We start from the raw sequence: 20,576 nt of genomic DNA, 5'->3' as shown, positions 1-20,576 counted from the left end.
ATAGTATAACTAGTAATATTACATTACCTTTAAAACAGGAACTTTGTATCTACATATACAATAAATATCTTGGTACCAAAGTGTATTTTTTAAATGATTCGTACCCATAGCTTTAAAACAAAACCCCTAAATAACAATAGCCTAACCGCATTAAGATGCAGCTACTGAGTAATATCTGAAAGTGGTACTATAAAAGATAACAAAAGTACATTGTATAATTACAGTCATAATAAAAGCTTACTCTAACTGATTTTTTGAATGTTTGCTAATACATTAGGATTAGATGCTCTTGCATTTGTGTCCAGGGTGTCAGTAAATGATCCCTATTGTTTCCAGCAGTGTGGGTTTACTTCTCTTTGAACTGTGTTTGAGGACACCAAACATTTTATAGGGGAACCAGAAATTAATCCCTACACTTTAAATTCCTGAACTCATGAAATCCTGAACTACACTCATCCCCATCAAACAAAGTAAACAGAGCATCAGAAATAGCTCCCAAATCCAAGCAAAGCAATATTTTGCAATACAATGAAGCTCAAGAACCTTTAGGTAAAAAAAAAACTCTTTGCTGTCATACATGAGATGAAAAATTTCACTGCACACAGGATAAAGGCAAACAAAAACTTGAATACTAAAATACTGTGTAAACAGATTTTTTTTATCCTCAATGTGGAATTGAGGAAACGTAGCTTAAAAAAAGAAATAAAATCACACAACATATATACACTGGTATTTACAGTTTCCATCTATACAGTGTACAGAATGATATTTTTGACATTATAAGTCCATGATCTAAGCCCTATAGATACATGACAATAATATATATATAGTGTGAATAGGAATTCACTGCTTTATAAATAAGCAGTATATTTTGTAGCATATTAAGGGGCATATTTATTATGCTGTGTAAAAAACGGCGAGAAAATTTGTCACACATCGCCAGGCTTCGCTGTGTAAAAATGGCGTAAAAACGGCTTAATTGTTTTACGCGTTTTTTCTTCCCCCGGAACTTATGGAAAATGATGGCGTAATATCCGGCGTAATATCTGGCGTTCAGATGGCGATCTTACTCCTTTTTTTCAGTGAATTAGTTTTACACAGCATAATAAATACGCCCCTAAGTCATGATGTATCGTACCATATAAGCTGTGGCTACTGCAAATATATTTTTACTTTTTATTGTTTATTTATAAATGTTTGGCCTTAGTTAAACAAACAACTTATAATTTGCTGATTTTAGTGTAGTCAGATCAAACCCAAGAATAGGCTTATAGAAAGAACCGTTTTATGAAGCAACAAAGGACAACAACAATAAATTAAATGTACAGAGACTGCACTGTTTACAATTTTACATTAGTGCCTTAATTTTTTAGGGGAATGTTTGTCACTACTAACACTACTAGTTTATGTTATTATAAATAATATTTGTTGCTGTAAATCTACAAACATGCATTGCTTGCCTAGTATGTAAAATGAATTAAAAAATTTACAATCACTGAAGTTTAAAATGGACAGTATACACCGACCATCACCTAAAAATGAGCGCAATAAATAGGAACTGTGTGTGCAAAATACATTTTGCTTTTCTTACTGAACAACCTCACCCCTCCCTTTTAGAAACAGGGCAATTTGTTCAAAGATCCTTATCTACCTAAACAACCCCTCTTTGCTCTAAGCAGCAGGCTTTAAGTAGCTCATTATCAGATGCTTTTCCGTGTACACAGGAAGGAATATTTATCAAAAATCAAGTTTGTGAATTTCAAGTTTTTTATTAAAAAAAAGTAAAATTCACCAAACTCGAATGTGTGCTTATCAAAACTTGATTGATTAAAGACATGAAAAACAGACTTGAATGCAGCAAAACTGGATTGTACTCAATTTGCCAGCCTTCAAAATATTTTGCCTGGAACGATTTCCATTGACTTTCATACCAATTCGCCAGCATTTAGATGCTAAATTAAATTTTTTTGCGCTTAATAAATCTCGAGCATTCAAATCTCTGAAACTCCAATTCGAGTTTTTTTGAGTTTTAGTGCAAAAAAACTTTTAGTGATAAAAACGCGAATGTTGTCAAATCTGCCCTTAGTTTTATCAGGTCTTCTGTTGTTCTCTGGGGTAAGGAAGTGACAGGAAGTACTAAAGTGAAACCGGCTTCATATTCTTGCTACACAAAAGTATGTTGAGCACAAGCCCCATTCAATGAGCTCATGTTGACATGGGGTGTAAACTGTCACTTTAAATTGTAGTTTTTAATTTGAAGAGTCTAGGATGCCCCACAGCTATTAAAAGTACTTAAATAATAGTAATGTTTAAAGCCACTAGCTGATAGTTACATAAATCTGGGGAGGAAAAGTACTGGCTAAATTAGCACTTCACTTTCAAAAGCACATATAAATCTAAATAAATTGACACATTTAATAAAAAAAAAAAACTACTAGACTGACTATGGAACTGGAAACAAAAACTGTATCCTGACTGGGCTGTCTGCATGAATAATAAATAGGAAAATAATTACAGCTGAATCGCTAATACACCCTGGCCTCTCCTGTAACGTAAGTCTGGTGCATGGTGTGGATGAACAGTGCCCCTGAGTCCATAGTAAAAAAGGATACAGCACACAGGACTTGATGCAAGCAGGATTAACCCTGCATGTTTAAATTACACAAGATATTTTGGGTTCACACCTGCTTACAATATGTCCTGGTTGCTGGTATCCTTTCTTGCTATTACATAGACAAGTAAATGGTATATATGTGAGTTGGGCTAACAGCACGGTCAAACAGCAAAAGTGTGTTGAATAGCATTTACAGATATATATATATATATATATATATATTTGTTCTGTTTTTATTTTTTAATTGGATAGATAACATTTAAGAAGATCAGTTTTATGTACCTATTAGCTTTCAAATGGCACTGCACTTAAGCTTGCCATAACCAGGCCAATAAAAGGTGCTGGGCCTTCCTGACCAATAGTTGGATGAAAATCAGCCAGATATTAACTAAGCAATTTAAAAAAAAAACTAATTGGTGCATTGATGTGGTCCTTAGCCTTGGGCTGAGATCTGCTCATTTGGTAACCTCTCCAAACAAGTAATCTTGCAGGGTATGGCCACCTTTACTTTATCACTTTTTGCAGAACCCTGGATAAGTTGTCTTCACAACAACACATATTGGATTTCATGTGATAAAGTAGCATTACATACCTTGCACATGAAAACTAAAACTAGCAAGATATTATTTAAGATTGCAATTTTGTCAGGGGGCAGTTCAGCATAAGGTTAAAGCAAAAATATATTTGAAATAGCACTGTCCACTCTCAGGGCTTATCTTTTAGAGCTGTATATTTTGCAGACTGAGTCCCAACTATATATCAGTGTAAAACCTTTGAAACAGTCAACTAGTTTTCTCCATGTCTAGTACTGGCATTAACCTCAAAAGAGAAAGGAAGCAGTCATTATTCTCAAATAATAAACAGGTCCAAAATGTACTGTTTCTCTGTAGTATATAATCTGTTTTAAAGGTTATCATGTAAATTTAGCCATATACTACATACTAGGAAGCATTAACATTTATAAGCATATATAGTTAAAAGAAGTTGAATGTTTAAGATTTCCACCTTAAACAGCAAAAGAAAGGGCTGGTTGAATTTGCTTGAATAGTGTTATTAATACATTATCTAATGTAAGTGCTAACTGTATTCCTTTTGCTATCAACACCATTTTCTAGGAAAGCCACATCATAATGCATGTAACACAGCCCAGTGTGTTGAACTAGGGAACAGTTAATTAATTTCTTTAAAAATGCCACGCTCTGTAAATAAATTGGCTAGTTTTGTAAAACGTACTTAAAATGCAGAACTTTTGAAAATGAAAATTTAGGCCAAGTACATGCAAATTATTTACATTATTTAATGAAATAAATTAAATGGGAGCACTACTGTAGTAGTTCACTGAGTGCAGGATAAAACCACAAAATGTATACAAGGCCCTTCACGTGGTTTGAGAGCAATCTCTAAAGACTGTGGTTGTAGGCAAGACTCTGTCTTTCAAAATATGTCTGACATAACTTGCCATTCACTGCTATTAGTAAGTAGAGAAGAATAACTGGATCCTTCTTTTTCAGAATGCAATATAACAATCTCCTCCCTACGTGCACTGACCTCAACAGGAAATCTGAAGAGTTCCAGTACTGCCTCTGTCAGATGTTTCCTATTTAAATCAATTTGGGGCATCAGGGGATAATCTTGGGTGCTTCTCAGCCAGCTGAAAAACACTATAAGCCTTAGTGTTTGCTTTATATGTGGGAAAAATAAAAGATAATATTAAATACTTGCAGGAATATCATACATTGTGAGGTGTAAAATAATCAGCATTCAAGTTGGCTTGGTGATTGCAAACCATACAGTACATTTTCAATTGGTTAGTCCTAAAATAATTCTTTGAGAGATACAGCATATTAAATTGTTTCCAGACATGTTACATATATCTAATTAACACTTTTTTTTAGAATTTTACTGATAAAACTGAGCAAAACTTTTTAGCATCCTGAAGTAAATTTGGTCCATTAGATCAAAGAACATGGACTCAGTTTTACACCAGAAATACTTGGGCTCATTTAGCAACGATAGACCAATTTGCTCCTGGGCAACCAATTGTAATCAGTTAATGATTACTATTGCACTGGTGCTAATTGACCCAGACTTAGTAAACTGGCTCCATTATGCATTATGTTTATTAGTACAGCAGCACTAGATAACACAAATAGCTACAGTTTTAACATAGGGATATCTCTAGACTTCAGTATGCTTTTTTCTTTTGTTTTTACAGCTTCTCTTCAATTATACATACAATTAGCTCTGTGAAATAAAGATCAAAAGTTATACAGGCCAAATTTCTGCCCTTGGAGCCAATTTGCTATATGCTTTGGGTGCTGCTTTTAGCCAAGTATTCTTTTCTAGTTAACAAAGTAAACCTTCCATGAAAGGTGCTTTCCTATTATTTTTAAACTGTACCATTTTACAGAGATCTGCAATATGTCAAACACCAACAGCCATTCCCTCAAAACAGAAAAGGGAAATCTTGAGGCAGGTTTTGGGTCAGGTACCATGCATTTAACCCCAAAAAGGCATCCACATGTAACTGGGGTATGCAATACCTGCGTCGGATAAGCTGTTAGAAGCCAAAGTAACTACACTCTGCTGATTGGGAACAAAAACATCTACAATATTGTGACTAGTCAGCAACTAAAAGATGTGCTATAGAAAAATGCTACCAAGGACCAGCCAGTTACAGACTTATTTGATGTTTGATTGAACCACGGATAGTAACAACTGTGACAGACAATATATTTATCTGAGCTTGCTAACTGCTTTCAGCGCTTCTGTCATTCTTCTTTTTAGGTAACCTTCTGCTTAATGCTTGGTGTCTCTGGCCGGTAGTCCTTCCTCTCTGAAATGTTGCGCTTGACCTTGGCACTAGATGGTGATGAATCCTGGGTCAGCGAAGGACTAGAATGGGACTTTTTTAGCCCCGAGTTGTCATTTTCATTATTGGTCAGCATCTCCTTGCCTCCTTCTTTCAGTATTTTTACATAAACCTCATATCTTGTTTTCTAGGGAAGAGAAAAAGCACAAATTTAGCACATTAGCCACAAAAATGTGTAGACATCAAATGACTGAATACAACTGGTCTCATTTTACAGCATTTACATAAGCATCTGCAGCATTTCCAAATCTAGCTAGCCTACAGCAATAGAAAAGAAAATCACAGTTTAATGATTTTCTTATATACTTTAAAAGGATAATATCATCCTTACAGTAGTCTACTGTTCAAACCCAATTTGCAGTTACTTAAGTCCGAAAAGCATAACATTGTGTTTAATTTTGTTTTTCTTAGTCCATAACATCAATGGGTTAGGGAGCTATTTGGAGCTATCTCCAGATTTCTTCTGGAGCTAACAAAATGACAGCATTTCCTCCCAATTTCCACCAGACTCTATTTATATCCTCTATACATGGCTATGCCAATGTTACTAAGACTTTTGGCTTTAATGGCAAATGACAAAGTGAAAGCAAATATGAAAATACCCGTTAGATCCCTGGATCTAAGTTTAAAGGTACCAGATCATGTGGAAAATATGCACTGATAGAAACATAGTAAGTTAAATTGAAAAAATACATACATTTTATGTTCATATGAAACCTGCCTAACTTCTAGTTGCCCTAGAGGAAGCAAAAACAGAGGAGGGGAGGAGGGAAATCCTCCCTGACCCCAAGATGGCAACCAGACCAGTCTCTGGATCAACTAAGAGCTATCTCCCATAACCCTGTATTTTCTCACTTGCTAAAAAGTCATCCAACCCCTTCTTAAAGCTATTTATGTATCTGCCAGGGAATGCATTCCACAACTTCACAGCATTAATGTAAATACAATCAGTGTAGCTTAACAACTTGCAGTTATTAGAAGTCAGACTATCTGATAACCTTAGTCTAAAAGAAACAGCAAATACTGGATTAGCATGTTTGCAGTGTTAATGCATTAAAATGTCTTCAAGACAAGTCTTTGAACATGGGCAGTCTAAAGAAGAGTTGAATGTATGTGGTGGCATGGGTTTAGGTTTTAAGAAGCTTTGCAGCATGGGACACAGTCATTAAAGCAGTTAGGTAACCGAGAAGTGCAATTTTCCAGGGTCAACAAATCATCCACTGTGCCACTGTCCAATTTTTAACCTATGGTAGTGCCTCAGTGGTGGATAACAAACTCTGAAATTGAAAGTCAAATGAGAAGCCATATGTATAATGAGCTGCTCCTCATCTCATATCCTGAGGAGGAGGTTGTTTATACAAATGGCTCATAAGTGGACTGCTGATTGGTCTTCATTCTGCTTGTATGTACCAAAACTAGAATGAGACTTAATTTTAATTATATTTTCAATGACACAATGCACAGATATGTGATTAAAAAAAATAAGCAACAAGTATGTTCAACAGAAGCCCTATGAACTGAATTCATGTCTACAAGGTGGTTTACATGTCTCTTGAACAGCTGCCATGAAAATACAGCCTGATCCATGAGCAATTGTATCAAACATACATTTTGTAAATACAGGCTTCATGTGTTTGACTAGAAACTATATTCTCAATAGTTTTTACAGTAAATCTATACTAAATACCTGGAATATATTACATGTCTATTATTGTGAATTATTTTAAAATGTATAATAAAATAATATACCTTTTATTAAACATGTAAACCTTTAAAAAAGGAAATTCTTTTGTTGAATAAGAATTTGAGGTAGAATGCACATCACAGTTCTACTGCTTTTCCTTCTACTCCTTTTCATGAATAATAAATAGTATTTTCCCATTTACAGTTTTTATTGAAAAAAATCTGTGCTTTTGTGTACTACAGCAGTCTCTGCTTGATTGCTTATCTAAAAAACCGTTTCTGTTTATATCCCCTATAAAGATCCTTTGACAACCCCAGCAGGATTAGAGTTTCAGCTTGAACAAGCCTACTATAAAACAAGAGATTTATTTTTGATCAACACAGTATGGCTAGGTCAGATGATTACCAGGTGCTATATTCACTTCAGCAAGCATGAAATAGCTAATGTTTACAACACGTTATCTAGCCTATATAGGTTTAAGCAGAAATGTTTTTCTTACATACTAATGTTTGATTAAGGCTAAGTCCTTAAGGTCCCCATACACGGGCCGATTCTAGCTGCTGATATCGGTCCCTTAGATCCATTCGGCAGCTAATCGGCCCGTGTATGGGCGCTACCGATGGGCCTGCCCGACCGATATCTGGCCTGAAATCGCCCAGATCTCGATCGGCAGGTTAGAAAATCTAGTTGGGTCGACTTTTCCTATGCCCGTCATTATAATTCGATCGTTTGGCCCCAAGCAACGGTTGACACTGGGCAAAATAAAATAATTTTTGCAAAAAAAAAAAAAAAGTCTAGGAGTGCATTGTCTTACAAAAAAGGGGTTTTTCTTTTTTCCTTCATTTTATAAATAGGCATCTTTGGGCCACCCCCTGAAGCTGATGCCCTAGGCACAAGTCCCTTGAAAGCTTTAATAGAGAAAAAAATCCTGTTTGCAATTCATCCAGAAGAATGAATAGATGCTGCTAAATGCTAGGAAACAAAAATGAAAATGTAAAAACTGACAGACAGTAGGTACAGAAAAAGTTTAAGAAGTTTTCTCAGAGAAACACTGTTATTGCCATCTGTAATTTGCAAGTTCTAGCCCAGTGATTTCTTTTTTTTTATGGGAACAAAAAGATCCAGAAAAAAACAATCATATTTAAATACACTTAGCTTCATGTGGCTTAAAAACAGTCATCACAGCTAGATCCACCTAGAAAGGCATTAGAGCTGTGGTTGGTGCATTTTATAGCACTGGCACTGAAAGACTAAATGTGTATGCAGTCATAATTTTTAATACAAAGGTGCTCTGCAGCAGCTAATCTGTCTCTATTCATGCATACAAGTTTGAAAGCTATGTCTATAAAAATTCATGAGTGGTAGTTTCAGCAGGGTGCAGTGAGGGGGCGAGTTTCAAAGGTTTGAAAAATAATTTTATACAACCTTTTCATTGTTAGCAATTGTAATGGTACATGTACTAAACGTACATTTGCAGAAGGTTATATTATGTTCCAGGAGGATGAAAAAATGTGTTTGGTCAAAGTAATCAACATTCTTATACACAATCTTCCACCCTGCATTTAGCTAACTCCTTGGTGACCCCAAAATACATTCACTAACTTCCTGGCAACCACATTTTTAACATATTCCTTCTCTATTATATCTCATTTTCTGCAGAGGCAAGCACCCTTTATTCCACATATAAGTAATGGAAAATTGTACATATTGATGAATTTAAAAAAAGTGACTTAAAATCTACCCTGAATGGCCAGTGCCTGCTGTAAAACTTAGCCCTGTTCAAAAGTCTAGCTGTAGGTGGTGAGGAGTGTTTGAGATGCAGAAAAGGGGATGGGATACCTGAATATGCTCCCACCGAATGATGATATACTGTGTACACAATGCAGATTCAGCTTGGAGAACTAAGTATGGAGCAGATAGGAAGTATACTCTTTGAAAACCAGTGGTATGACAATTGAGCTGAACAAAAGGTTGGTTTGAAAGCAACCAGAACAGCAAAGAATTTTAGTGGTATACACAGTGATACACAGATAATTTTATGTATTAGATTTTGTCATTGCTGTGTTGGGAAAGCTTATAGTAGGTAAAGGGTTATTTACTAAGATAGAATACATGTTAATGCTTAGAATCCAAGACCATTTCAAACCAATCTATAATTATATGTGTCTGTGTCCATTTATTTCATAGTTATAATTTTTCTAGTCAGTAAAATATGTCAGAACTCACCAAAAGACCTTGATGGTCCAGGTGCAGCAGCCCCGAGCCCATAGCATGGGAAGAAATTCACTCCTAAAAAAATGTTCCAATAAAGATTTTTTCTTTTTAATCAATAATACTGGTTGGTGGCCTGGCAGTGTGCAAAGCTGCAAAAGTTTTTTGGAATCAAAAAACACCACCACCAATTTCAACTAAAGAAAACAAAATCTGGCCAGAAGGAAATCTGTAATATATTTGGTCAAGAGAATGTGTAAAGAATATGTTTAATACAATACATTAGGAAGAAATAAAAGCATTTTAAAGGGATACTCTCATGATTTTTATGGTATACCTTTTATCTCTAAATTACACAGCTTACATAGCAAATAATTCACTCTACCATTTAAAACGTTATTATTAAACCAACAAATATATATATATTTTTTAGTTGTAATATTAGTGTGTAGACAGCCATATTGTGTCTAATTCTGAGCTATCAGAAGGAGCCAGCACTACACATTAGAACTGCTTGCAGATAACCTATTGTTTCTCCTACTCCCATAACTGGAGGAGTCCCAAGCTGGACATGGATTTTTTCACTATTGAGTGCTATTCTCATTTCTACCACGTTTAGCAATATATGTGTCAAGGAGCTGTTATCATGCTACTTTCCCATTGTTCTGCTGATCGGCTGCAGGGTGGGGAGGGGGTGATATAGCTCCAACTTGCAGCTCAGCAGTAAAAAATGACTAAAGTTTATCTGAGCACAAATGACATGGCTGTGGCACCATAGGAAATGAAGAATATGGCAAGCCCCATGTAAAATCTCAAAATTAAATATAAAAAAATCTGTTTGTGCTTTTAAAAAATATATTTTAATGCAAGACTCTGATTCTGAGAAGCTCTATTGACAGTTGAGTGTTTAATAAAAAAACATGTTTTCCCATGATAGTATTCCTTTAATGATACAGACCATAACTCTACAATGACCAAAACGCACAGTTGTTGACAGATGGGCAGTAAACATACCCAGGCTGTGAAATGCTGCTTTCATTATTCACCTTGAAGAGTGGACTAAAATAAGTAGAAACTGGAATAAACAATGCTGAAGCAAACATCAACACTTCAGGTATGTTAAAGATACCACTTGAATGTGAGGATGATCTAAGAAATCATTAGCTAAAGGTGAAGAGAGAGTGTGAAAGCTGTCTGTCTGTTCAGTATAAAATATATAAAAATAAAATATAACAAATGTTTTCTAATAAATATGCTATCCCAGTACTAGTAGATGGTGATGAGTTAAATGAAGGAAACAGTAAATGTTATGTTTCTACTAACTTTAGTTTACAACTGAAATAAGGATTTGACAGTTTTTTTGTGGGGAAAGATATCTGGATATTAAAAGTTAAGCTAGTGCTCAAATATATTGCTCTATAATGCAAAAACTAATTTGAGAAGACCCTGGGGCTCACATATAAACACATTCACAAATAATACCTGATGCCTCCTAAGATGATGCAATCATTGAAACTATCAACCTACATATATGTTTGTAAAGGTTTTCATTTATTCAAGTCATGATATAAAGTCATATATTTATGGTCTACTCTAAAGTAATTGAACTTGTTTGCTGAGTAGTCTTTTTGTCATGCTGGAACAGCCATCCCTAAACAGAAGAACAGACCTTCAACACCACCTGTTTGCAACAATGCTACATGTTTACCTCAATGGTTTACAACAATTAAAGCCTCCAGTCATGTAACCCGAAGAAAATGCATGCCAGCCCTAATACTTTGAGTTTCAGTCAACACCTGCCTAAAGCAAGTTTAAAATATCCTCTGTGGTATGGTTTTGGTGAATTTATTTATTGTTTATTACCTGTTTCACATGAATTTACTAAATAGGGCTTGTGCATACTTAACTTAGCTAACAGAAAAGCAAAGCTTTTCTATTTTCACGTTTCATCCTTGCAAGGTAGATAATTAGATTAGTAATGCTAGAATCATCCCCCTGCATAATAGACTCCTGCTAACAAAACAGTCACAACAAAGAGGGAAGGAAGGGACATGTATATGGATCATCTAGTTATCTACTTTGCAAGGGTTGTTAAGTTGTGGGGTTGTTACGTCATTCGAAAACTGCACTGGATTAAAAAAAACAAAGGTCAGTTGTAAATTGTCTCAGGATACTAGTCTCAGGATATCAAACTAACTATTAATTTTTTGGTGGAGGACCGCATTCAAAACTAAACTCCCATCATGACATAAATAACACAATACGATAATAAAAGATATTTTGCAAATTAAAGGAAAAAAAACATAACACAGTAAGGCCACTTAAAGGTTCATGTATTTCTTTCTTAAGAAATACAAAAAAATGCATACCCCTTTACATGACTAAGATGGCATAGAAGGTATAAATAAACTGTCCTGGCGAAGGTGTCCCTAATGTGAAATCCAATTTTTGTATCCCAGACATATAATTTGGTTTGAAAACACAATAATCTTTCCAGTTTCCTTTCTTTCCACCTCTACCTCCTATTGCACAGCTTCCCTTTTACAACATCTGTGAAAAGCTGTAAACTTTTGATAGCACACAGGGGGATTGATCCTTTAATGTGCCCTTAATAAATCTACCAGTGGGACCAACAATTTAAACCACAGCAAAGCTCTCTACATACAGGTTATCACAGCTAAAGCAGTGTGGGTAAACCTACTGATAGGTTTAAATCTGCCAATGCACATGTTCTTTCTTACACGAGATAAAAGAAAAATGAAAGACAAAATGCAAAGACAACAAAACTAGAAGCCAACTGCCCATGTATAATTTGTCAAGCAGTTTGTGTTATACTATTTGTGTTATACTAGGGTAACACAACTTTTTAATTAAACATGGCTATGGGGTTATGTTGTAACTGGCTACGAATAGTTTTACAAGCTTTGTATTAGACTACAAATAATATGTTGTGCCCTTTCATTTTTATATACTATAGGTGCGGGATGTTTCATCCAGATAGCACTGATATAAGAACATTCCCATAGTGTCAGTTTAAACAAGCAATTCTTCTGGCCAAGTTGTTTTATTGCTGCACTACTTAGTTTTAATTGATGAGACCTAAGCAAGCACAAATTCATGATAAAGACATTTGTCATTATTGAGCAACTCAATTTCTAGACACTTTCAGATAAAAGATGACATTATTTTATGTTTATAATAAATAAAAAATATGTATCACTGAATTGTAATTAGTAGGAATTAGCTCACTCAGAGTTACATTTACATTTTAATGCTTTACTTATATGCTTTTCTGTGACAGAGTTATGAAAGGGGTTAATCAACTTAAATTATAGCAATTTCATAGCAATACCAACAGCAGGTAACCTCTAGTCTTTACAAAAGGCAGAGTAAGGAACAGGTTAATGTTTCTGAATCATTAAATGCTCTAAAGATGAATCCTAAAGTGCTATAAAAGCCTTAGCAACACCATGGTTACATGCTTATCCAGCCACTGTATCTCAACAAGAACAAAGCAGCAGCAAGCGTTACTGCAACTGGAAAAACACATTTAAAAAGGTTGTTGCTTGCTCTAAACAAAGTGAGAATCTCAAGTGATTAATTCATATACTTCCATTTACATATAGATTATTATTTGTAACTTTTTGCTTCATTTTAGCTATATCAGACAGATAACAGCTTTTGAATTTAAAGCATGTACAGGTGAATTTGATCATTTGTGACATTACTAGACATCACCTGCACATAACAGCAGTTTTAGGGCACATTGTTAAATTCAGAAGAATAGTAATGGTATATGTCTACTGTAAAACTATATTTATGCAAAGTACACAAAGGTGGTAATTTTACATGGTGTTCAGAATTATATATATTGCATGATGCTGTAATAAAAAGATGCATCACTGCTATTATTTAATTGAATCTTCTAGTGCAGTGTCTCCCAGACGGTGATGCCGGGGGGGGGGGGGCAAATAGAACTGGGCCTCAGTTATTGGGTATAATACTAACTAACTAATTAAAACTATGTCTGAATAATGAATGATACACCAGTGTTTTCACATATTTGTAACCTTGTTATGAGCTAAGGGGGTGTGCCTGAAGAAAGGCTGGACCCTTACAGAGAACCAGAACTGAAAAAACAACCACAGTTTTAGTGCAAATAAAAACAGAATCCAAAACAGACCCTAATTGGACTGACTCACGGTGTTTAACCATTATTTAGCCACAAACCTGCCAGTGTTCTCAGAAGGTGGTGCTGTAGAGGAGAAAAAAGGTTAAAGGCTGAGTGAAGATTTACTTTCTCGCTATGGTCCGGAATGACCCATAAACTGTTTATACAAAGCATTTTCTGCTTAAACAACCCCTACTCTCTAAACAAATGTGTCTCTGCCCACAGCCACTGTATTGGCCCGTCCAAAAGCTGATTGGAGAGTAGGGGTTGATTTTCAGCCTGCGATTATCCAAAAATCAGACTGTGTGGCATTAGCCTTAGGCTTTGTATTGTATGCTGTGTTCAATAAAATCTTCTTTTTTATTTAACTAATGGATTATGTGAGTGCCAATCCATCTATGATAAATCTTCATATATGATTCCCTTACTATTATGTCAAAGATAGCAGTCAAGGTACAACATAATAACGAAATAAACGGTATAACCTACAGACTATATCATGGCATTGTACAAATGTACCTCAAACTCCAGGTAGTGGTCCTTCAGTTTGTACTCATCTATTTCTTTGGCTTTTACTTTCTTATCTGGAGGATATGAGCGATGTTCAGCCAGTTCAGTGGATATTTGCTTCAACTTTGTTTCATGTGATCTCAATTGTTCATCCTAAAAAAAATTAGAATATTTTATGTATCAAAGCTCAAGCTGCCAACTGTCAGAGACAGATATATATTTTTTAGAATGTTTTTGCCCAGAAATATTTTTGTTACTAACCACCTGAAGGAAAGAACCGCCTGTTCTGACCCATTTATCAGGATTCGCATGTTTCTGGTTTTAGAGGTTTTTGAAACCATGACTAAACTCATTTCCACTAAAACCACGAAAGTCTAGTCATTTATTAAAATATCCAAATTGAAAAAGCAGGACTGAAAAGAACATGGAATCCACAAATTTTTGTGGTTTTTACATCTTTCCTTGAATCCCCCCCCCCAAAAAAAAAACATTGACATGAAATTGACAGCTTTTGTTTTGTATTAATAGTTTTTGTGGTTTTGATGCTTATTAAATCACAGGAAATGCTTGAAAGTTGTAGAGGGTGATTAAAATTAATATGGGATTTATTCATCCTTATTGTTAAAAAATATCCTCAAAAATACAAACCTTGGTCAGTTTAGTAGTAGTGGCAGGCAGTAAAGGGCGACTGAATTTCTTCTGTGATCCTATAGCAGCTGGGAAGGGAGGGGCTGAAAACACTGCAGCCACACAGTTGATTTTGCTAATCCATAATTCCATTTCCTCTGTGCTCCTGTAAATGGAAAAAATTGTTCATTATAATGAAGAGAACTTGCCTGTTACCTGTTAATATACTATGAGGAAGTTTGCAACATATTCTGATCCACTGCATAGTTCATTTGGGTTAAAAAGTGTCAGCCATTTTCATGAGTAAATATATACTATATCTTATATGTATGGTTTATAGTTTGTCTATCTGTGCTGTTGTTTGATGCTCCGTGTGTGGGGACATGGTATAAAAACAACAAAATGTCTCAGGGACCCTAATTTAATCCAGGTCAACAACTACCTATTGTGCAAAAAACATTGGTCCTTGCATGCAATGGCCCAAACTTTCACAACATGTTCTTTCAGACCTATCAGATCTAGATTTTGATATTCTATAGGGCACAACCAAATGCAACAGCTATGTACAAGGTAGTTTTTATTGCTATAGAGCTTCAGCTTGCCATACTTTTAACCCCAAAGTAAAGTCCTAACCATTTAAACCATGTGGTTTCTGAGGCAATGCTGAGTACAGGTCTGCCTACCTACAGTATTTGACCAATAACAATTGCAGAGTTCTGATTTAAAAATGATTCTATGTAAAAAAATAAAATTTCCCAGGCTACTTGGCCTTCAGCCTTGTTTCTTTATATGGTCATGAAACTTCCTGGTGATTTATAATATCCTTATTCACTATAGAAAGGCAGCCGCCTAGCATTGTACAAAAATATGTAAATTTTATGGGCTGCATAGATCCTGCTGGTTAAGATAGGGTGAATATGCCCTTCAAGCCAAGTAATTAAGTAGCAGATGAGGTTAGAGCTGTCAGTAAGTGAAAAAGGGGTGGATTGGCTGATCCCAGAGGAGGGCCCTGGCTGTCCCAGTGTGTGCACTACTAAGGCAGAGAGAGTGTTTCTCTGGAGAGCTGCACAGAAGTGTAGCAAACGGCAAGCCATGAAGGTAAATATGTACCTTGTTGTGTTTTGGGTGGACAATCCCAATCAGACCCCAGAAGAGTGAGGATCCAAGCCCAAGTGAAAGTAACTGTATGTGTTACACTGTTTAGGTGGAACCTTTGTTGATTTTAATAAAGTACAGTGAGAAGACTGTGTAGACTGAAATTTCGCTTCCCAGTCTCCCATCTGCCTTGACTCTACCAATAGCAGTTTGAGCAAATCATATCATATATATATATATATATATATATGTATATATATATATATATATATATAACCTTTGAGACCTGTCATTTGTTGTCCAAGAATATATTTATGTATATGTATATTTATTCTCGTATACACATGTGCATAGATATTACTGGTAAATAGGGTTCTTCAAAAAAAGAGATAGTTCAATCAAAAATATACATTTATTAACAAAACTACTCCCATAGCTACATTAATGACAAACATGCAAAATACAAAATATAATAAATACAGATATTTACAAAGACAATTACAAATGTGCAGCCGTGGCTGCAACTATTTTCTCATTTGCCAAATTTTTTTGCAAAAAAAAATTGCTAATGGAGAAATTCAGAATTTGGCAGTGAATCCATGTCTGGTGAAAAGATTTGTTCATCACTACTCAAAATTACATTTTACTATGACTGTTCATTATAGAAGTTGGTGAAATTATACATTTTGGTCACATTTTCCAGAGAGATATACTTACTGAGCTTGAAATAGAAAAACTCTCCAGTCTGCAGTTTTGAGTTTCAGGACATTAGGTCTTTTCTCATAGTCTGTTGCCTTTAATGCTAGAGCATGATGAATACTCACAGCATTTTTTAAATCATCTTCCGACAGTGCCTTTTCAGGTTTATATTCATCCTATAGGTGTAGAAAAAAATATCTTACAACAATACAAGCTAGAATTGTGGCAAAAACGTATACATAAACTAAGCAAGCACCCTAGAGTTACCTTCCTCCTATACCCATAGTAAGTAATTTCTATTACATGGGTCAGCACCTCCATTTTTAATTTGAAATATCCAAAACATTATTAGTAAATCTGAGGATAAATGTAGCAGTTACACTGACCCCCTTCAGCATTCCAGAAAATGTATTTAACATTAATATATGTGTAGATATGTAGATGACAACAAAAAAATAGTATATATATATATATATTATATATCAGACCAGTGTTCAATGACCAGTCTCATTACCTTTGTAAACACTGGTATGGTCAGCTTAATACAAGTGTACTTTGCTGCACTACTCATTTGTGTGGTCTACAGAACACCTTCAAGCAATTTTGTTACATGACTTATGTGAAGCACACTTCCTCTAAATAATGGTTTTAGAGTATTTATAGATAATTACTATTTGCTTTTCCTAAATATACCTGTATAATGTGAATACATTTACTTTTAAAGTACTCGAAAGTGTTAAAACCTGTAATAAATTATTTAATATTGAAAAATAGTAAACAGACTAAAAAAAAACAACTTCCAACTTCTGGTTTGGATCTTTGTCCAAACGCAAATGAAAAGTCAGATGAATGAGATTTTAAAGATGAAATGCTGATATTTTAAAGTCCTTACAAAAAAAACATGTTTTGGTACTTATACTGTAAAGGGCATAGATAAAACAAACATGTCATGAAAGAAACCAGGCTATTCATTTTCCTAAGAAGCAAAACCTCACAGCTAAACAAACCTGGTGTCAGAAGTCCAGTCCTGAAGGGCAGTAACATGTTTGTTTTTTCATTGGAAAAATTTCTTTGTTAATTTAACTAGTACAGTACAGTAGGTTTACTGATTAAGCAGTAACATGAGAAAAACCAATTCAGGTATAATTTATTTACCGAAATAACCCAATTATTAGACTCAGCTGCAGAACATCTTTACAACTTATTAATACACACAGCTTAAAAGTAATTGTTCAACATAACTTTTACTACTGAAGTAGAAGAAAGCTTATGCTTGTATTCTCTGCTATTATGTGAATTATAAAACTCAACTCACTATAGTCGATCAGGTTGTAACTGCTAACCCTGAAAGCCAGATAGTTGCAGGAGACTGATAGGAATGCTAATAATAACAACTGAAAAACTCTATAATATAAATCATTTTAGCCCAACTGAAAAGCTGCTTAGAATTGGTCTATAAGATACTAAAAGATTATTTTAAATGCAACCTTTAAATTTCAAAATGATGATAGAGAGAGATGGATAGACAGATAGATAGATAGATAGATAGATAGAAAGATAGATAGATAGAAAGATAACAGATTATTTAATTTATATTTGATAATATTTTTCACGCAGGTTTTGCCTTAACTACAAATTAAATTTTACCTGTTTATATCTATAACTCTTATCAATGATTCTTTGTCATTCTGTCCTGTCCTTTGTGAAAATCATAGGACAAGAGAATGTTGTGGGGGTGTGGGCTACTATATGTAGAACAGTCCTTTGTAACTGGGGATATGGAAAGGTCTGAATGAACAGTCGTAAACAAAAAGCATGGAAAAGACTGATAAGTTGCACCATCAACTTATCATAGCCTGTACAGATACTGTTACGAGAACTATGAAAATGCATTATTTTATTCACTAGGCATAGATAAGTAAATATATTTAAGGAAAAACTTTAATCAGAATCATATCTTAATCTCTTAAATATCATTTATATATTTAAGCAACATCATCGTAGTACATATTGCTTCAAGGTCAGAGTCATTTTCAGAATTGTTGCTTACAGTTATCAGAATCATTATTTTAGGTTTCACAAGATTTTCTATGGGTAGGTGTTTCTTATGATTATCATTAAGCACCTACAAAATTAATAACAATAAATACACTAGATGGAATGTGTAATTAATTTAATGTATTTACAAATTAATTGTAAATTAATTAATTTAATCTCTTTACAAATTAAACTGTATGTGAGCATATGCATATTTACATAATAGTAATCTTGCATTCATGGGAATTAAAGCTACAACATGTTCTTATAGCCTTATAGCAAAGCAGTACAGTGTTCAATGATTCTAACTTAATGATGAATTGAAAAAGAATGCAAGCAAAGAATGTTCACTAGTCCATCAATTCTGATAGAATAACAGACATCAAGGAGAATAAATGGCGGGATTGTTTAATCCCTGGAGCTCAGTCATTAAATCAATGCCATCTCCTAGGCAGACTTAATTCAATTCTCACTGTGCAGCCTGAGATAGCATATTACAACATGGTAAATAATACCATCCTATTTGATTTAAACAGAGTACTAAAAGCAGATATATTTAACAACTTTGCACAAGGGTAAAAGGGCAGCATACTCTTTTAATCCAAACAACATAATGTAAAGCTCCTTGCACTGATAAAAATGAGGGTCTTTACAAGCTTTGTAAAAAACTTCTGCTGCTTTGTATGTGTCACCAAGGATAGCTGGTAACACTTGGCTATTGCACAATATGAAATTGATTTGCATTTAAATAGCTAATAAAAAAAAAGGAATAATATACAAACCAGAATAGTGTTGATAAAACATATTGCTAAAATGCTAACATTGCCAAAAGTCAGCCAACTTTTGAGAAAGCATGGATGGAGCAAGAGATAGCCACCCAGTTCCCCATCCCTCCTTGAGCAAGTAGATATAATATCTTATTATTGTATATGCTCTTAAATTATCTCCTAACATGCACATATAACAAGTATCACAAATATCCAGAACCATTATAATGAGAAGTTTTTGGGTAAGGATAATATAAGAGTCTAAGGACATATGTAAGTAAAGTAAAAGGATATAAGAAAAAATGCACTACTGTTTTAATATCTGTCGGAACAATACTTTACCTTTTGCAAATACAGGACTGTTCCTTTAAGTATAGCATAAAATGTTTTCCAGCCTCGTTTTCCTCTTGGAGCTGTGAAATGTAAAAAAAAAAAAAAGGTAAACTCATACATATCTAATATCTATCGAATCATAAAGTATACAATTAATACAATATATAAATATAGAATATTTCTAATTTATATATACAGGCACTGTTAGTGCCCCCCAGAGATTACAATAGATATTTAGGCCACAAGGAATTGACAAATGAGTTATCAGTAGGAATCAAATTCAGGTCAAACATAGGCACTGAGCTACTCCTGCTCCCTATCTGGGTCATTGGAAAATTATCAAATCAAATAATTTATTATATAAAGAACAAACTGATGTTAAGAGGTGCTCTTTGTCCACAGTTGTCAATAAATAAAGACTTCAGGTACCACACTTGCTGATACCACCTCCTCATACTAGTTCTTAAGTAATAAATACTTAAGGTGAGTATTGGCTGCAAGGGAAAACAGTTATTCACAGAAGATAACTTATTGAAAAGTACACAGCAAGCGAACATAAAGTATACATATACATATTTTATGTACTTCATAATGCCATTTTAAAATAGAAGAAGAGGAGAACAGTATTGAAATTCACCTCTTCGGAATTACATTAAAATAACATTCATAACATTACATTAGCCCTGTATAAAGCAACCATGACCAGATAATATGTATATGGTCTAGGAAGATGAAGAAAATTAAAACCGTATATTAAATTCTATTTTAAGGATAAGAGTTTAAACCTAAATTTACAACCTATATATATGGTACATGCATTAAAATTTGCCCAAAGGTACCTACAGAAAAATATACAGCCCTGCCAACTTGGCCAAATTCACTAAAGAGCTCAGGTATTAATGAGCAATGGCCTTCTCAGCAATGGCTCTTATTGTATTATAACCCCATAAAATATC

The 20,576-nt window shown here is 34.4% G+C and overlaps 1 protein-coding gene across 4 annotated transcripts in view; it reads right to left on the bottom strand.

Moving 5' to 3' along the window:
• Nucleotides 1-4,820: 4,820 nt before the first annotated feature.
• Nucleotides 4,821-20,576, bottom strand: part of psd3 (pleckstrin and Sec7 domain containing 3) — a 218,084-nt gene continuing 202,328 nt past the window's right edge. For all 4 annotated transcript variants that reach the window (XM_031904174.1, XM_002934005.5, XM_031904183.1 and 1 more), the window contains 5 exons: nucleotides 19,630-19,700; nucleotides 16,502-16,659; nucleotides 14,711-14,855; nucleotides 14,072-14,215; nucleotides 4,821-5,613 (listed from right to left, as the gene is read on the bottom strand). In XM_031904174.1, coding sequence (XP_031760034.1) covers nucleotides 5,398-5,613; nucleotides 14,072-14,215; nucleotides 14,711-14,855; nucleotides 16,502-16,659; nucleotides 19,630-19,700 — 734 coding nt within the window. In that variant the 3' untranslated portion in view covers nucleotides 4,821-5,397. The remainder of the gene's footprint in view (nucleotides 5,614-14,071; nucleotides 14,216-14,710; nucleotides 14,856-16,501; nucleotides 16,660-19,629; nucleotides 19,701-20,576) is intronic.

This window comes from Xenopus tropicalis, chromosome 1, assembly GCF_000004195.4.
Source record: "Xenopus tropicalis strain Nigerian chromosome 1, UCB_Xtro_10.0, whole genome shotgun sequence".
Taxonomy (NCBI): Eukaryota; Metazoa; Chordata; class Amphibia; order Anura; family Pipidae; genus Xenopus; species Xenopus tropicalis.
This window is presented reverse-complemented; position numbering and strand designations above follow the sequence as displayed.